The sequence below is a fragment of the Oncorhynchus masou genome, chromosome 13 (genome assembly GCF_036934945.1).
Source record: "Oncorhynchus masou masou isolate Uvic2021 chromosome 13, UVic_Omas_1.1, whole genome shotgun sequence".
NCBI lineage: Eukaryota > Metazoa > Chordata > Actinopteri > Salmoniformes > Salmonidae > Oncorhynchus > Oncorhynchus masou.
The window spans coordinates 27787017-27807443 of record NC_088224.1 but is presented as its reverse complement, the minus strand read 5'-3'; the positions used below and the strand labels follow the sequence as shown (position 1 = coordinate 27807443).

The 20427-nt window shown below is 42.2% G+C and overlaps 1 protein-coding gene across 4 annotated transcripts in view; it reads right to left on the bottom strand.

The window, feature by feature from the left end:
* Positions 1 to 20427, bottom strand: part of LOC135552038 (thyroid hormone receptor beta) — a 176212-nt gene that overhangs the window by 51818 nt on the left and 103967 nt on the right. For 3 of the 4 annotated variants that reach the window (XM_064983407.1, XM_064983410.1, XM_064983409.1), the window contains exons 3-5: positions 16556 to 16612; positions 13541 to 13608; positions 13199 to 13252 (exon numbers count right to left, since the gene is read on the bottom strand). In XM_064983407.1, the coding sequence (XP_064839479.1) occupies positions 13199 to 13252; positions 13541 to 13547 (61 nt within the window). In that variant the 5' untranslated portion in view covers positions 13548 to 13608; positions 16556 to 16612. Of the gene's footprint in view, positions 1 to 13198; positions 13253 to 13540; positions 13640 to 16555; positions 16613 to 20427 lie in introns of all 4 variants that reach the window. The other variant, XM_064983408.1, reaches the window with a different exon arrangement.

Here is a 20427-nt window from a genome sequence, read left to right as displayed (position 1 = left end):
GCACATTCTTCCACTGCAAATCTTCCACTGCAAATTCCAGTGTTTTACTTGCTATATGGTATTTACTTCGCCACCATGGCCTTTTTTTGCCTTTACCTCCTTTATCTCACCTCATTTGCTCACATTGTATATAGACTTATTTTTCTTCTGTATTATTGACTGTATGTTTGTTTTACTCCATGTGTAACTTTGTGTTGTTGTATGTGTCAAACTGCTTTGCTTTATCTTAGCCAGGTCGCAATTGTAAATGAGAAATTGTTCTCAACTTGCCTACCTGGTTAAATAAAGGTGAAAAATATAAATAAATACAATTATGAGTTATTGTTTGTAGATTGATGAGGAAAATATTTAATTTAATCGATCTTAGAATAAGGCTGAAACGTAACAAAAATTGTAAAAGGGGAAAGGTCTGAAAACATTCTGAGGGCACTGTAAATGTAGATTCATCATGCCATAAATGCACACATACAGTGGGGCAAAAAAGTATTTAGTCAGCCACCAATTGTGCAAGTTCTCCCACTTAAAAAGATGAGAGAGGCATGTAATTTTCATCATAGGTAGAACTTATGGGAGAACTTGCACAATTGGTGGCTGACTAAATACTTTTTTGCCCCACTGTATATATTTTTTTCCTTCTCTATTTTCAGTACTAGACTAATGGATCCAGAGTTAAATGTACATATAAGGTGATTCTGAACAATCAATTAATTAATCAATGAAGATGCTGAACAGATGTGTGTTTACAAGACAAAGACGCACTATAATCACCTAACCACAGTGTATGTGTCCCACCACAGTGTATGTGTCCCAAATGGCACCCTATTCCCTTTTTAGTGCACTACTTTTGACCAGAGTACATATACTTTTTGGTTAAACAGTGAACTGTAAAGGGAATAGGGTGCCATTTGGGATTCAGCCAGTGGATCCTTAAAAAGAACCCTCTAAAAAGATGTATCCACGTGACCAGCCATCCTTTTGTGACCAGTGACACACCAAAGGAGTTGGGCTCAGACGACTGTGGCTAAGACTGTAACACGATCAACACATAACAGCTGCTAAAAGTAAGGCCCTTTGAGGCAAATCTGCTCCTAAAGAGGCCCTTGATACCAGTTTAACTTTTTGATGAGGTGAAGTCCTCTGTGGCCCTTAATCTCATTTGTGTTTCTTAGAGGACTCGAGACAGAAAATGTCAAGTGTCTATCAGACAGTATAAATCCTGTCAATACTCTGCAATCTGTTCTAGATAAGTGTATTATTCTTAGTTTGGGGTGTTTTGTTTCCCTCTTTTTCCATCTGTCTTTTTGTATTGTTATTTGTATATAGTGTTACTATTTTTTAATCTGAGGAGTCGATCGGTGTAGAGCTAGAACTTGTTTTTAACCTGACCTACAACCCAAATATTATCAGAATCACCTTTATTCACTAAGTACATTTACACTGAATTGTACATGGGAATATGATGCTGCTAGCAGTAGACAGCATATGGAGACAGGAACAGACAGAGGAATTTACACAAAGTTTACATACATTATATACAAAAAAGGTTAAGTGAACAGAATATAGAAGTGAATTATAGTTTTACACTGAATTGAAACAGACCATAAACACACTTCACACTGATCAACTTGTTTCTTTTGGGATTGCATACTTTCTGGACCAAAATTGCCATGTATATAACATAATCATTAATTATATAACTCTTACAGAAATAGAAAAAGAGTCAGGTCTATATTCTGTTGTGTTTGCCTGAGATGTCATCAAACATGAATTCAAATTAAACCAACACTTTTAAACCCAATTATTGATTTGTGGTTGTAATCAGGGGGGAAATTAGACCAAAGCTGTGTACATTAATCACTTTTCACAAATTCAACCAACTATTAACATTAATGCAACGTTATTATGTTGATAAAGATTCATTTTTTAATGTGGAAACTATGTTGACTCAATACATTGTCTCCCCATAATGTTTCAATAGTAATGACTCTCGACAGATCCTTCAGGATTGGCTGATCAAATAAAAGGTTTGTTCATTAGTTCCTTTGGTCTACTGGGTTGCACCACCATGAAATTCACATCTTAAACTGGCCCTAAGTTACTGTTACTGTTACGTTTCAAGGAGCAGAGTTTTTTTTGTATCCACTCTTCTTATGACATGATTTACTCTACAAACCCTTCAAAGAGGTGCTTACTACTAAAACTCCAAATACCCAACCAGCCACGGACATTCAACAATCAAATACGGTATTGTAAAAAGGCTAATTTCAACCTTAGATGCCATGCACACACCATAGATATGCTATTTCTTCATAAGCAGCATAAAATTGCCTTTTCACTGAAATTGAAATCTCTCCTGAATTTAAAATAATAAATAAAACAATATATATATATATCTCACTCGAAACATAAACGCTGATATCTACTCAAAACTCACCCAAAGCATGGGAGCATTTGAGGAGCAAGACTGGTTGCTCCTCCAGACACAGGCATTGCCAGGCTTGAACCGTTAACTGGTCCACGGAGGTAAGGTGACCGTTTTTCCAAAATAAGCATTTCGGCTCATATGCTATTTCCGAGGTCTCACAGAAAGGTCAGTGGATCTATAGGTATGAGTATATACAGTATATCCTCTTGGTGGTAATGCCCCACGGCCCAACCTTGGTTGTCCAGTCCAGTCCATCCAGGTTCTCAGCAACAACATTCCCGGGAGAGTCTTCAACCTCGTTCCTCAGCACCTGTCGATACTGGAAGGCGAAGCAGGCTTGTCCCTAATATATTCCCTCCCTGATCGATCACTTGAGGTCTCAGAGGGTTCAAAGCTGGTCAAGAACAATTTTCAGATGGCAGGCTTCAGTCTTGCAAGGATAGGGCCTGGTTTGACATGTTATCCTGAGCCAGATGTCCCCATCCAACACTGTGTTACCTGAGGAGGACACCAGGCTAACACCAGGCCCCTGGACAACCTCCCCTCACAAGGCTGGGGTGAATCCAGGCAAACTATTGGAGAGGCCCAATGATTCTCAATTAACAAACCAGTGTTCACCCCAAAGTGAGTGAGTCAAAAGTATATTAGGTTTATCACTATACTAGCTCACAGGTGTGAAGGGGGTTAACATCCAATAACAATATTATTTTCCTGGGGGTTTCTGCTTGCTGTTTTGTATCACTAATGACACTTTTATATTTTCTGGTACTAAACTAAACATATATTTATACACTTCCATCAATAGTGCTAGCTAATGTGTTAATTTGAAGTTCCATCGTTTTTCAAAAGTTATCTATAAAGTAATTTGTGCCACAACAGTGCACAGTGCTGCCTGATCATACCTCCTACTACTACTAGATCTACTACTACTACTACATCTACTTCTACATCTACTACTACTAAATCTACTACTACATCCACTAATACTACATCTACTACTACTACTACTACTAAATCTACTACTACTAAATCTACATCTACTACTACTACATCTACTTCTACATTTACTTCTACTAAATCTACTACATCTACTACTACTACTACAAAATCTACTGCATCTACTACTACTACTAAATCTACTACTACATCTACTACTACTACTACTACATCTACTACTACATCTACTACTACTGCATCTACTACTAAATCTACTACTACTACAACTACTACTACATCTACTACTACTAAATCTACTACTACTACATCTACTTCTACATCTACTACTACTAAATCTACTACTACATTTACTACTACTACTAAATCTACTACTACTACATCTACTACTACTACTAAATCTACTACTACTACATCTACTACTACTACTAAATCTACTACTACTAAATCTACTACTACTACATCTACTACTACTAAATCTACTACTACTACATCTACTACTACATCTACTACTACATATATTACTAAATCTACTACTACTAAATCTACTACATCTAATACTACTACTACTACTACCTCATCTACTACTACAACTACTACTACTAAATCTACTACTAAATCTACTACTACTGCTACTACATCTACTACTAATACACCTACCACTACTACACCTACTACTACTACAACTACTACTACATCTACTACTACTAAATCTACTACTACTACATCTACTTCTACATCTACTACTACTAAATCTACTACTACATTTACTACTACTACTAAATCTACATCTACTACTACTACTAAATCTACTACTACTACATCTACTACTACTACTAAATCTACTACTACTAAATCTACTACTACTACATCTACTACTACTAAATCTACTACTACTACATCTACTACTACATCTACTACTACATATATTACTAAATCTACTACTACTAAATCTACTACATCTAATACTACTACTACTACTACCTCATCTACTACTACAACTACTACTACTAAATCTACTACTAAATCTACTACTACTGCTACTACATCTACTACTAATACACCTACCACTACTACACCTACTACTACTACTACTACTACTACATCTACTACTACTACATCTACTACTACAACATCTACTTCTACATCTACTACTACTACATCTACTACTACTACATCTACTACTGCTACTACTACATCTACTACTAATACACCTACCACTACTACACCTACTACTACTAAATCTACTTTTTCATCTACAACTACTACTACACCTACCACTACTACATCTACTACTACTACTACTACTACTACTATTTATACTACTACTACATCTACTACTACTAAATCTACTACTACTACATATACTACTACTACATCTACTACTACTACATCTACTACTACTACTACTACTACAACATCTACTACTAATACACCTACCACTACTACACCTACTACTACTAAATCTACTACCACTACTACATCTACGACTACTACATCTACTACTACTACTACATCTACTACTACTAGATCTACTACTACTACTAGATCTACTACTACTACATCTACTACTACTACTACATCTACTACTACATCTAATACTACTACTACATCTACTACTACTACTATATCTACTATTACTAAATCTACAACTACATCTACTACTACTACATCTACTACTACTACACCTACTACTACTACTACTACATCATCTACTACTACATCTACTACTACTACATCTACTAAATCTACTACTTCCTCTACTACTACTACTACACCTACCACTACTACATCTACTACTACTACTACTACTATTTATACTACTACTACATCTACTACTACTAAATCTACTACTACATCTACTACTACTACATATACTACTTCTACATCTACTACTACTACTACACCTACTACTACTACTACTACTACTACTACTACACCTACCACTACTACACCTACTACTACTAAATCTACTACTACTACTACATCTATTACTACTACATCTACTACTACTACTACATCTACTACTACATCTACTACTACTAAATCTACATCTACTACTACTACTACATCTACTACTACTAAATCTACTACTACCTCATCTACATCTACTACAACTACTACATCTACTACTAATACACCTACCACTACTACACCTACTACTACTAAATCTACTACTACTACTACATCTACACCTACCACTACTACATCTACTACTACTACATCTACTACTACATCTACTACTACTACATCTACTAGTACTAAATCTACTACATCTACTACTACTACATATATTACTACTGCATCTACTACTACTACTACTACTACTACAACTACTACTACAACATATATTACTACTACTACTTCTACATCTACTACTACTACTACTACATCTACTACTACTAAATCTACTACTACTACTACATCTACATCTACTACTACATATACTACTACTGCATCTCATACTTCTACATCTACTACTACTAGATCTACTACTACTACTACATATATTACTACTACATCTACTACTACTACATCTCCTACTTCTACATCTACTACTACTAGATCTACTACTACTACTACTACATCTACTACTACTACTACTACTACTACATATACTACTACTACATCTACTACTACTAGATCAACTACTACTACATATATTACTACTTCTACATCTACTACTAATAGATCTACTACTACTATTACTAGATACGTTTTCAGTTGTAAATGTCCGCACATTATCAACGTGCTCACAAGAGAAGCCTTCTCAGAACAGGACTTATGTTGTTTGGGTGAATCTTAGGCCATGGGGTCATGAGTGTCATAGTTAATGACAAGCAGATGCTCGTAGTCAATACTGCTAACTAGTCAGGCCCAAATCACCCAACATGTCAGAAACCAATTGAATAGCTCAATAAAGTCACTAAGAAAGGTTAAATATGCTACTATCTGGTTCATTGTCTTGTATAGATGTTTGGACTAAAATGCCAAAGTTAGAGTTTGGTGACAGTGGCCAGGTAACCAAAACCAAAGCATGGATTGAAGTCTTTTCTCATCCACAGACTGCTTACAGGGTAAGGAAACCCATTTTTATAATTTGGGTGAACTGTCCCTTTACACTGTCAGTGAATGTGTGTTAATACGTGCTAATGATGATCTGACATCTGTACACTAAATGGACAACAAAACAACAGCACAATGAGCTGACGCAGCTGAATGAGACAACATGAGTTATCACGACTAGCTGGGAAAACTTTTATTTTGGAGATAAATGAATCTGAATCCAGTCTCTTCCTCACCCCCCCCCCCCCCCATTCCCCCTTCTCCTGTCCGTTACTGTTAATCACCTATCAAGATGTACTGTATGAAGCAATGACTCAATGACGCAATTAGTGCCTCTAATGACACCCAATGCACTCATTTGACCAGATCTCAATTTTGCTCTGGTCCTTCACTGTCATTTGGGACGCAGTAAATGACTAAATGAGGCCTTGACAGAATTATCTGGGGGAAAGATCTGGCATATAAGGACAAAGGCGTTGGGGAAAAAGTCTAAATGATAAGCCCTTGAACAACCATGAAGGGTTGATACTATAACTAAACATATATTATAAGTAACATATCATTCTGTGACCACACGTGTCAGAGGAGAACAGTAAGGTCACTGTTAACGAGAGGACAAAAGCGGAAGAATATGCCAATGCTTTGGTGTCATGCGTAACAAACCTTCCTCCAAATGAACCGTTCCTCAGAGGGCTACTAACTAACCCTCCGGTGACCGGACTCATCAAATCATACGCATCACAGTCACTCTGATGCCTGAATGGACACACACACACACACACACACACACACACACACACACACACACACACACACACACACACACACACACACACACACACACACACACACACACACACACACACACACACACACACACACACACACACACATACACACACAAATGTCCCTTAAACAGCTCACCAGATCAATATAACAAGATTCACGTCGTTGACTACTTTGAGCACCTAAACTATCAGAAGTCAATCAGTTATTTTCAAAGGAAGAAGGAGACATGAAGAGACATTGTGCAATCTGTTGGAGAGTTAAGAATTGTAAAAAAAATCTTTATGGAAATGATCAGTGACGTTGCCTTTGTGATAACCAATCAGTGGAAGATCTAGCTCTAGACATTGTGCAATCTGTTGGAGAGTTAAGAATTGTAAAAAAAATCTTTATGGAAATGATCAGTGACGTTGCCTTTGTGATAACCAATCAGTGGAAGATCTAGCTCTAGACATTGTGCAATCTGTTGGAGGGTTAAGAATTGTAAAAAAACAATCTTTATGGAAATGATCAGTGGCATTGCCTTTGTGATAACCAATCAGTGGAAGCTCTCGCTAGCCAACTTTGACACAGTGCTGGATAGGCTTCCACCCAAAGTGCTGTTTTGCATGCTGTTGGGAAGATCATCTGACCAAAACCTCAGAAACTCCAACACCTATACACACTTCATACAGATGATGAAAATGAAACGGCTGCAGGCTGGTGTGGAGTAGCTGTCTGCTCAGAACCAGCCTGGCACAGTGAGAAGGGCATGACACACAAACATACACGCACAAACTACTGTCCTGTCCTTAGATGCACTGGTGGCCTGAATGAGGCTGATACTACTGCCGGGCATGACATTTGAATATAAACAAGCAGGCCTAGTGTGTGTGAATGTGTGTGTGTGTGTGTGTGTGTGTGTGTGTGTGTGTGTGTGTGTGTGTGTGTGTGTGTGTGTGTGTGTGTGTGTGTGTGTGTGTGTGTGTGTGTGTGCGTGCGTGCGTGTGTGTGAGAGAGAGAGAGACAGAGGAGAGAAAGAGGGCGACAGAGAGGAAGGAGAAAGAGATGGAGAGAGAAGGAGGAACAGACAGACAGACATTTAGAAGGCTTCAGTTAGAGCTACAGAACAGAGAGACAGACAGACAGAGCCACAGTTGGCATGTTGTGTCCCGCATCCATCTGGATGTGAGACAGAGAACTGAATTATTCAAAACAGAACCTAAAAATGGAGCACTAAAGGAGGGGTGTGTGAGTATGTGTGTCTATGAACGGTTCCACCAGCCAATACATTACATACACTATATGTTGACTCCTGTAGTTGAACAGCTCCCTTTGCTGCTATAACAGCTTCCACTCTTCTGGGAAGGCTTTCCACTAGATGTTGGAACATTAAAAATGGGGACACTTCCTTTCAGCCACAAGAGCATTAGTGATATCTGGCACTGATGTTGGGCGATTAGGCCTGGCTCGCAGCCTGCGTTCCAATTCATCCCAAAGTTGTTCAATAGGGTTAAGGTCATGGTTCTATGCAGGCCAGTCAAGTTCTTCCACACCCATCTCGACAAACCATTTCTGTATGGACCTCACTTTGTGCACGGGGGCATTGTCATGCTGAAACAGAAAAAGGCTATCCCCAAACTGCTACAAAGTTAGAAGCACAGAATCATATAGAATGTCATTGTATGCCGTAGCATTAAGATTTCCTTTCACTGGAACTAAGGGGCCGAGTCCTAACCATGAAAAACAGCCTCATGCCTTTATTCCTCCTCCACCAAACTTTACAGTTGTCACTTTACATTCAGGCAGGTAGCGTTCTCCTGGCATCCGCAGAAATGTGACGAACTGACTTGTTTGAAAGGCGACATTCTATGACGGTGCCAAGCTGAAAGTCACTGAGCTCTTCAGTACGGGCCATTCTTTGTTTGCATGGCTGTGTGCTCGATTGCATGGCTGTGTGCTCGATTTTATACACCTGTCAGCAACAGGTGTGGCTGAAATAGCCCAATCCACTCATTTGTAGGTCTAATTATAACCTAACACAGTGGTGCTATGAATCTACTGGTTTACAGGCCACATCAGGCCTACAAGTCACATTATGCTGGCTTGCAAAGTGATGTGTAATTCCTATTAGAATCCAGCCAGAGTTAGGATATCCAACAAGTGTAATTGTTCATCACCTGCAACATGCATTCAGAATGAATGCCAGGGTAGGGAAGATGAGAAACTGAGACTACCTCAATGATCTAAACTTACAGTAAATGCAATTACTAACAGAACAGATTAACTTAAAAACTGTATGTCATGTATCTTAATATGAATCAACCAAGCAATGTACATGCAAAAACACAGATATTACAGTAAAACAAACTATTCTAAAAAGCTTCCTGCAATAAAGCATGATGGGAAATATTATATATGGTTCTATGTAGAACCCCTTTTGCCTTAGAATGGCGCTGGAGAGGACGGCTGACGTTTACATGCTCCTAAACAACAGTGCTATTTTGTTAGTTTTTTTGTGTTGTTTGTAACTTTAAAAAAAAAACTTATTTTGTACATAATGTTGATGCTACCGTCTCTTAAGACAGAAAATACGTTTTGGACATCAGAACAGCGATTACTCCCCACGAACTGGTAGAAGCTTTTTCCTTTAACGAGTCGGACGTGAAGTATATTCCTGGCAACAGGCCCAAATCCCCGTCATTTACCTTCTGAGAATTCATAGGTGAGCGAGCAAAACCCCACTGCCATCCGTTCTATTGGCAATCATTGGAAAACAAAATCGATTACATTAAATCGGGACATTTAAAACTGCAATATCTTCTGTTTCACCGAGTCGGGGCTCAACGACAACATGAACATCATACAGCTGGTGGGTTTTACACTGTATCGGCAGGCTAGAACAGCAGCCTCTGGTAAGACAAGGGGTGAGCGTCTATGTATACAGTGCCTTGCGAAAGTATTCGGCCCACTTGAACTTTGCGACCTTTTGCCACATTTCAGGCTTCAAACATAAAGATATAAAGCTGTATTTTTTGTGAAGAATCAACAACAAGTGGGACGCAATCATGAAGTGGAACGACATTTATTGGATATTTCAAACTTTTTTAACAAATCAAAAACTGAAAAATTCAGTATTCATCCCCCTTGGCATTTTTCCTATTTTGTTGCATTACAACCTATAATTGAAATAGATTTTTTATTTGGATTTCATGTAATTGAAATACACAAAATAGTCCAAATTGGTGAAGTGAAATGAAAAAAAAACGACTTGTTTAAAACAATTCTACAAAATAAAAAACGTAAAAGTGGTGTGCATATGTATTCACCCCCTTTGGTATGAAGACCCTAAATAAGATCTGGTGCAACCAATTACCTTCAGAAATTGCTGCAAAAGGTGGGTTTGAGCGTTGGGCTAGTATCCAAAAGGTTGCACGTTCAAATCCCCGAGCTGACAAGGTACAAATCTGTCATTCTGCCCCTGAACAGGCAGATAACCCACTGTTCCTAGGCCGTCACTGACTTGCCTAGTTAAATAAAGTTTTATTTTTAATTAACATTTAAAGAAATAATTACTTTGGGGGAGGTGAATATCTATGTACGCCCAAGTTTTCTGTTTTTATTTTTTCGTTTGTTTGTTTCACAAATGTTGCATGTTGTGTAAATCGAATGATACAAACCCCTCAAAATCTATTTTAATTCCAGGTTGTAAGGCAACAAAATAGGAAAACTGCCAAGGGGGATGAATACTTTCGCAAGCCACTGTTTGTTTACCAGTAGCAAAATTTGTGCCACGTGAATGTCTTTGACCTCATCAAGCACACTGATCCTCTGCCAGGTAACAGTAACACACATGTAACCTGTATGGCACAGGTAAGGCACTGACTAAGGCCTTGAGGCTACAACATTGGCACAAAAAAAATGCATATGTGATACTTTGCAAGCGCAGCGTGCGGAGGAGCTTCTCCTCTTTAAACAGCGACAGAGAGGACGGAACCAAACCCTTTCCATATTCAGCCTGGACATCTAGATGTGAATACAACACAGACACAAAGAGTAGCCAGCTGGTATGACATGACGCTATCTCCCTCAGACATGACTATGTACTTCAGATCTCTGTCAGTAAGGCCAGTAGACACACAGCTTTCCGGGAATGAAAGGGAAGATCAGGGTGTATCTGACACGGGGAAATGATTTCAGAATTGGATCTCTAATTCATATGTGATTTGCTACAAAGAGGTTTAGAATATCCCTGAAGTTCCTTCTACCTTAATTGTATGAAATATACATTTGTTGGCCCATTAGATAATATGGAGGTCAATAGGGTCAGATACCTGTCAATGGTACATGTAATTCTCCAACAACAAACGATATTCTGAGAGCAGTGTTTCTTCACTCTGTTGCTCGACTATCCCCAATGTAAGACGTTGTCCCCCCTTAAGGCGTTTGCATGCTTCCTATCCAAAGCAGTTTGGAAGAGTTTGTGCATATATTATGATGACATTTTGTGGAGGATTTGATTTATTTTGGACTTCAGTAAGGGTTTTGTTGGCAGTTCGGCTACACAACCTTTTTTCCAGAGGCCAGCCAAAGTCTACGCCCCTTCGTCCGTAACTGGTCAACTGTAGGGATTTTTCAATAAATTCTTTGTTGTCATTCAATGAGAGATGACTCGTTTTCATGCAAACTGCACATAGATATAAAACTGCACAACTAAGATCTCCTTAGCAAAAACGTGAACATTTATGACAGATTTATCAAGCGATTTCAGATGAATTCTAAGAAACATAATCTCAAAATGGACAAATGGTACTAGAGCTGCTTTTTCTTATTTTTCCAGCGAAGGTATTTTAAATTTTAAGGGAGTATGTGAGCAAATTAGTTTGGTTCGCCTAGCCAACTTCGGCTCGCCGCCAGCCGAACTGAAGCAGGCTGACAACTTTAGCCCCATCACAAACAAATGCATAATGTGGAGGATACCAGATGCCTGAGACAAGAAACACTACTTTAGTGTAACCCCACAAACCAGACAGACAGCTTACAATAAAGAAGAATGAAGATGAGGAATAGAACTGTACCATGTAGATACTATAGATAGACATTTATAATAGTCTAGAACTGTACAATGTAGATACTGTAGATAGACATATATAATAGTATAGAAATGTACCATGTAGATAATGTAGATAGACATATATAATAGTTGAGTGGGAGGAATAGAACTGTACCATGTAGATACTGCAGATAGACAGATATAATAGCATAGAACTGTACCATGTAGATACTGTAGATAGACAGATATAATAGTATAGAACTGTACCATGTAGATACTGTAGATAGACAGATAGAATAGTATAGAACTGTACCATGTAGATAATGTAGATAGACAGATATAATAGTATAGAACTGTACCATGTAGATACTGTAGATAGACAGATAGAATAATATAGAACTGTACCATGTAGATACTGTAGATAGACATATATAATAGTTGAGTGGGAGGAATAGAACTGTACCATGTAGATACTGTAGATAGACATATATAATAGTATAGAACTGTACCATGTAGATACTGTAGATAGACATATAATAGTTGAGTGGGAGGAATAGAACTGTACCATGTAGATACTGTAGATAGATATATATAATAGTATAGAACTGTACCATGTAGATACTGTAGATAGACAGATATAATAGTATAGAACTGTACCATGTAGATACTGTAGATAGACATATGTAATAGTTGAGTGGGAGGAATAGAACTGTACCATGCAGATACTGTAGATAGACAGATATAATAGTATAGAACTGTACCATGTAGATACTGTAGATAGACAGAGATAATAGTTGAGTGGGAGGAATAGAACTGTACCATGAAGATACTGTAGATAGACATATATAATAGTTAAGAGGGAGGTATAGAACTGTACCATGTAGATACTGTAGATAGACAGATATAATAGTTGAGTGGGAGGAATAGAACTGTACCATTTTGCATGGCCTCATGTTTCCAGCGGGGGGTGGTGCATTTGTCTCCTTGCTCTAGAAACAAGAAGCATAAAGTATTTAGATCCAGATCCAGATGCAGTCTCTTTTTGTGAGGTCACAGCACAACACAGATGGCCACACTCGTCTGGGTCAAAAGCCCTGATGAGGATTAAAAAAAAAACTTCTTCAATTGAATGAGGTAAATAAAAAAATCCCCCAGGGATTTTGACCCAGGCAAGTGCAGCATTCTGTTCTGTGCTGTGACATGCGCCCCCCAAAGAGACTGTTCCTGTAGAGATAAAATAGGCATTTGAATACTTCAATGTATTTTAAAGGTGTTACCTGACATGCTGCTGGGCTTCAGGGCCTAGACACCATTCTCATACCCTCCCCTGCCTTCTGATACTGGGCTGGAAGGAGATAGACCTGGAGGTTACTGGGCTGGAGGGAGATAGAGCTGGAGGTTACTGGGCTAGAGGGAGATATACTGGGCTGGAGGTTACTGGGCTGGAGGGTGATAGAGCTGGAGGTTACTGGGCTGGAGGGTGATAGAGCTGGAGGTTAATGGGCTGGAGGGAGATAGAGCTGGAGGTTACTGGGCTGGAGGGTGATAGAGCTGGAGGTTACTGGGCTGGAGTGAGATAGAGCTGGAGGTTACTGGGCTAGAGGGAGATAGGGCTGGAGGTTACTGGGCTGGAGGGGGATAGAGCTGGAGGTTACTGGGCTGGAGGGTGATAGAGCTGGAGGTTACTGGGCTGGAGGGTGATAGAGCTGGAGGTTACTGGGCTGGAGGGAGATAGAGCTGGAGGTTACTGGGCTAGAGGGAGATAGGGCTGGAGGTTACTGGGCTGGAGGGGGGTAGAGCTGGAGGTTACTGGGCTAGAGGGAGATATACTGGGCTGGAGGTTACTGGGCTGGAGGGGGATAGAGCTGGAGGTTACTGGGCTGGAGGGAGATAGAGCTGGAGGTTACTGGGCTGGAGGGGGATAGAGCTGGAGGTTACTGGGCTGGAGGGAGATAGAGCTGGAGGTTACTGGGCTAGAGGGAGATATACTGGGCTGGAGGTTACTGGGCTGGAGGGGGATAGAGCTGGAGGTTATTGGGCTAGAGGGAGATAGAGCTGGAGGTTACTGGGCTGGAGGGGGATAGAGCTGGAGGTTACTGGGCTGGAGGGAGATAGAGCTGGAGGTTACTGGGCTGGAGGGAGATAGAGCTGGAGGTTACTGGGCTAGAGGGAGATATACTGGGCTGGAGGTTACTGGGCTAGAGGGGGATAGAGCTGGAGGTTACTGGGCTAGAGGGAGATATTCTGGGCTGGAGGTTACTGGGCTGGAGGGGGATATTCTGGGCTGGAGGGCGACATATGAGGGAGAACGAGTTGGTGGTTACTACTGGGCTGGATGGGGAAAGAGCTGGAGGTTACTGGGCTGGAGGTTACTGGGCTGGATGGGGAAAGAGCTGGAGGTTACTGGGCTGGAGGTTACTGGGCTGGAGGGAGATAGAGCTGGAGGTTACTGGGCTGGAGGGAGATATTCTGGGCTGGAGGGCGACATATGAGGGAGAACGAGTTGGTGGTTACTACTGGGCTGGATGGGGAAAGAGCTGGAGGTTACTGGGCTGGAGGTTACTGGGCTGGAGGGAGATAGAGCTGGAGGTTACTGGGCTAGAGGGAGATATACTGGGCTGGAGGTTACTGGGCTGGAGGGGGATAGAGCTGGAGCTTACTGGCCTGGAGGGAGATAGAGCTGGAGGTTACTGGGCTGGAGGGTGATAGAGCTGGAGCTTACTGGCCTGGAGGGAGATAGAGCTGGAGGTTACTGGGCTAGAGGGGGATAGAGCTGGAGGTTACTGGGCTAGAGGGAGATATTCTGGGCTGGAGGGCGACATATGAGGGAGAAAGAGTTGGTGGTTACTACTGGGCTGGATGGGGAAAGAGCTGGAGGTTACTGGGCTGGAGGTTACTGGCCTGGAGGGAGATAGAGCTGGAGGTTACTGGGCTAGAGGGAGATATACTGGGCTGGAGGTTACTGGGCTGGAGGGGGATAGAGCTGGAGGTTACTGGGCTAGAGGGAGATAGAGCTGGAGGTTACTGGGCTGGAGGGGGATAGAGCTGGAGGTTACTGGGCTAGAGGGAGATATACTGGGCTGGAGGTTACTGGGCTGGAGGGGGTAGAGCTGGAGGTTACTGGGCTAGAGGGAGATATACTGGGCTGGAGGTTACTGGGCTGGAGGGGGATAGAGCTGGAGGTTACTGGGCTAGAGGGAGATATACTGGGCTGGAGGTTACTGGGCTGGAGGGGGATAGAGCTGGAGCTTACTGGCCTGGAGGGGGATAGAGCTGGAGGTTACTGGGCTAGAGGGAGATATACTGGGCTGGAGGTTACTGGGCTGGAGGGGGGTAGAGCTGGAGGTTACTGGGCTAGAGGGAGATATACTGGGCTGGAGGTTACTGGGCTGGAGGGGGATAGAGCTGGAGGTTACTGGGCTAGAGGGAGATATACTGGGCTGGAGGTTACTGGGCTGGAGGGGGATAGAGCTGGAGCTTACTGGGCTGGAGGGAGATAGAGCTGGAGGTTACTGGGCTAGAGGGAGATATACTGGGCTGGAGGTTACTGGGCTGGAGGGGGATAGAGCTGGAGCTTACTGGCCTGGAGGGAGATAGAGCTGGAGGTTACTGGGCTGGAGGGGGATAGAGCTGGAGCTTACTGGCCTGGAGGGGGATAGAGCTGGAGGTTACTGGGCTAGAGGGAGATATACTGGGCTGGAGGTTACTGGCCTGGAGGGGGATAGAGCTGGAGCTTACTGGCCTGGAGGGAGATAGAGCTGGAGGTTACTGGGCTGGAGGGGGATAGAGCTGGAGCTTACTGGCCTGGAGGGAGATAGAGCTGGAGGTTACTGGGCTGGAGGGAGATAGAGCTGGAGGTTACTGGGCTGGAGGGAGATAGAGCTGGAGGTTACTGGGCTGGAGGGAGATAGAGCTGGAGGTTACTGGGCTGGAGGGAGATAGAGCTGGAGGTTACTGGGCTGGAGGGAGATAGAGCTTGATAGAGCTTTTTTATTTACAATGACGGCCTAGGAACAGTGTAGGAACAGTGGGTTAACTGCCTTGCTCAGGGGGGAAAACGACAGATATTTACCTTGTCAGCTCGGGGATTCGATATAGAAACTTTTCAGTTCCTGGTCCACTGCTCTAACGACTAGGCTACCTGCTACATGGAAAACTCATAGATATCTCATACAACTCTAGCTCTCTGTATTCCCATTCAGTTTCTATGAGCTCAATATGATACTGTTGACAATACAGAAGGTACTCAGAACCATATATAGATGTGTGACTCTGTTGGCAGCTATTCTCACCTGTGTGCAGAGTGTCAGAATCCCCCACGGTGATGCGTCAGCTTACACCATTGGAGCCTGGAAGACACATACAAAGGATTTTGTTAGATTGTAAGATTTGCTGAATCTATGTCTCCTTTGCCAAATGTCCCCTAGACATGACCCGGCTGCCCACAGCAACACCTAGTGGACATGGATGGAAGTGCAACCCTCTGGAACCACACACACACACACACACACACACACACACACACACACACACACACACACACAGGGATTTAATGCCTTAACAGGGAGATCAACATGCAACAGAGAAAGAAAGAGAGACTGTGACATACTGTATGTGAAGATGTAGCCTATGGTCCCATACTGTGAATATACAGTGCATGATAGAAGACTTCGCTAGAGCACATAACGATAAGGTCATGGCCAGTTCTATAGTATGTAGACTAGTATGGAAGTAGACAAGATGTGTGTGTGTGTGTGTTGGGGGAGTGTTAGAGCAGCACAGTCAAGAAGTGGAGTGTCCACATTCCAGGAAGAATTGTCATTTTATAATATGAAGCCACATCTCCGAATCAGAGAGCTGCAATGACAACACAGAAACACAGACACACACACACATTCTTACACAACACAGAAGGTGGTTCAGGTTAACCATATAACATTCTGGTGCTCTATTGATTCACTATATTTCAAACATCTGTCTAGTCCAGCCTCTCTGTCTCTGTCTCTCTATCACCTTAGTACTGGGATTGAACACGCAACCCTCAGAGCAGGAGCTCACAGCTTACATCTCTCCACCATCCCTGTCCACAACGCCCTAGCAAACCGCAAGCTTGCTGGATCTCCCAACGTCCTAAGTCCTGTCGAATTTCACAGTGTCTCTAGAGCGACCTGGCTGGTGTGTGTGTCAATATGTATGTGTCAGTGCTTTCAGAAAGTATTCAGACCCCTTTCCTTCTGCCACATTTTGTTACGTTACAGTCGTATTCTAAAATGGATGACAAGATTTTTCCCCCCTCATCAATCTGCACACAATACCCCATAATGACAGAAATACCTTATTTACATACGTTTTCAGACCTGATTTGATATGTTTGGAAAGGCACACACCTGTCTATATAAGGTCCCACAGTTGACAGTGGATGTCAGAGCAAAAACCAAGCAATGAGGTCGTAGGAATTGTCCACAAAGCTCCGAGACAGGATTGTGTCGAGGCACAGATCTGGGGAAGAGTACCAAAAAATGTCTGCAGCATTGAAGGTCCCCAAGAACACAGTGGCCTCCATCATTATTAAATGGAAGACGTTTGGAACCACCAAGCTGTCAGTCTGGCCAAAATGAGCAATCGGGGGAGAAGAACCTTTGTCAGGGAGGTTACCAAGAACCCGATGATCACTCTCATAGAGATCCAGAGTTCCTCCGTGGAGATGGGAGAACCTTCCAGAAGGACAACCATCTCTGCATCACTCCATCGATCAGGCCTTTATAGTAGAGTGGCCAGACGGAAGCCACTTCTCAGTAAAAGGCACATGACAGCTTGCTTGGAGTTTGCCAAAAAGCACCTAAAGGACTCCCAGACCATGAGAAACAAAATTCTCTGGGGATGTTTTTCAGCGGCAGGGACTGGGAGACTAGTCAGGATCGAGGGAAAGATGAACAGAGCAAAGTAAAGAAAGATCCTTGATGAAAACCTGCTCCAGAGCACTCAGGACCTCAGACTGGGGTGAAGGTTCACCTTCCAACAGAACAACGACCCTAAGTACACAGCCAAGACAATGCAGGAGTGGCTTCGGGACAAGTCTCTGAATGTCCTTGAATGGCCCAGCCAGAGCCCGGACTTGAATCTCTGGAGAGACCTGAAAATAACTGTGCAGCGACGCTCCCCATCCAATCTGACGGAGCTTGAGAGGATCTTCAGAGAAGTACTGAGTAAATGGTCTGAATACTTATGCAAATGTGACTTTTTCAACAATTATTTTAAAAATACATTAGCAAAAACGTTTTTGCTTTGTCATTATGGGATTATTGTATATAGATTATCCAGTTTAGAATAAGGCTGTAACGTAACAAAATGCGGAAAAGGCCAAGGTATCTGAATACTTTCCGAATGCACTGTATGTCCATGTCAATGTGTGTGTGTGTGTATGTATGAATGTGTGTGTGTGTATGTTTATGTGTGTGTGTGTGTGTGTGTGTGTGTGTGTGTGTGTGTGTGTGTGTGTGTGTGTGTGTGTGTGCGTGTGTGTGTGCGCGCGTGCGTGTGTGTGCGCGCGTGCGTGTGTGCGTGTGTGTATAGAGTTGTTGATGTGTGTGTGTGTCTGTCTGGCGTGCAAGAGACTATAATTGAGATATCAGGAAGTGAAACTTGAGATATCAGGAAATGAACTGTCCAAGATTACAGCCTCCACACTTCTTTGCATGGTTTTACCATAGTGTGTGATTGTGTGTGTGTGTGTGTGTGTGTGTGGCGTGCTAAACATCAGGTCCATTAAGGCCATGTATTTTGCCTAATGCATCTTTTATTGGCATATGGCCTGATGTATTCATGTCATGAAGAGGTGAGTTGACAGCCTTAACCCATCATAAATAATGCTCTCGTTCCACACAGTGAATGAGGTGCCATAAAGTGCCATAGGCAGCTGGTAAACATCCATCTACTGCAATAATCTATTTTGTGTGTGTATGTATATTGTAGAGGTGCCATCTTTGTGTGTATGTCCACTATACACAATCCCATACCCCCTTCCTATGGAGAACAGCTGGCTGGAGGTGAAGTGCATGATCCATCCACTTCTACTCAGTGTACTGACACATCGTTTTAACGATAACGCTGTATCTATCTACATGCAACTTGGCATCAGGTCAATAACTGTAGCCTCATCAAAGGTAGCTGGGGAGTGCCTGTTGGCTGTAGTGGGACTTATGGAAAGTTGTCTGTTGTGGTGTGTGTACGAGTACATGTGTGCGTGTGTGAGTGGCTGACACAGCAGTCTGATGAACATTCAAAGTAGCAGAGATAAATTACAGATCTGGGTTAGATAGATAGATATATAGTAGGGCTCTGAGTGGGAGCTGTAGGTGGACGTGTGTGTGTGTGTGTGTGTGTGTGTGTGTGTGTGTGTGTGTGTGTGTGTGTGTGTGTGTGTGTGTGTGTGTGTGTGTGTGTGTGTGTGTGTGTGTGTGTGTGTGTGTGTGTGTGTGTGTGAGTGAGAGAGAGAGAGAGAGAGAGAGAAACAGAGAGTGTAACGACGTTCTTCGTTTGTCGAAAGAGAGTCGGACCGAAATGCAGCATGTTTGTTACTCATGTTTATTAGTGAAAACAAATAACGAAAATATACATGAAATAACGAATAAATACAAAACAACAAAATGGAACGTGAAACCTATTACAGCCTGACTGGTGAAACTAACACAGAGACAGGAACAATCACCCACGAAATACAAAGCGAAACCCAGGCTACCTAAATACGGTTCCCAATCAGAGACAACGAGAATCACCTGACTCTGATTGAGAACCGCCTCAGGCAGCCAAACCTATGAAACACACACCCCTAATCAGCTACAATCCCAATAACTAAAAAAACCCACTAAATACAACAAACAATAAACCCATGTCACACCCTGGCCTGACCAACTAATTAACTAAAACACAAAATACTAAGACCAAGGCGTGACAGAACCCCCCCCTAAGGTGCGGACTCCCGAACGCACCTCAAAACCATAGGGAGGGTCCGGGTGGGCGTCTGTCCATGGTGGCGGTTCCGGCTCCGGACGTGGACCCCACTTCATAAATGTCATTGTTCCTCCCCTTCGCGTCCTGGGATGATCCACCCTCGCCGCCGACCATGGCCGAATAGTCCTCACCCAGAAACCTACATAACAGAGGA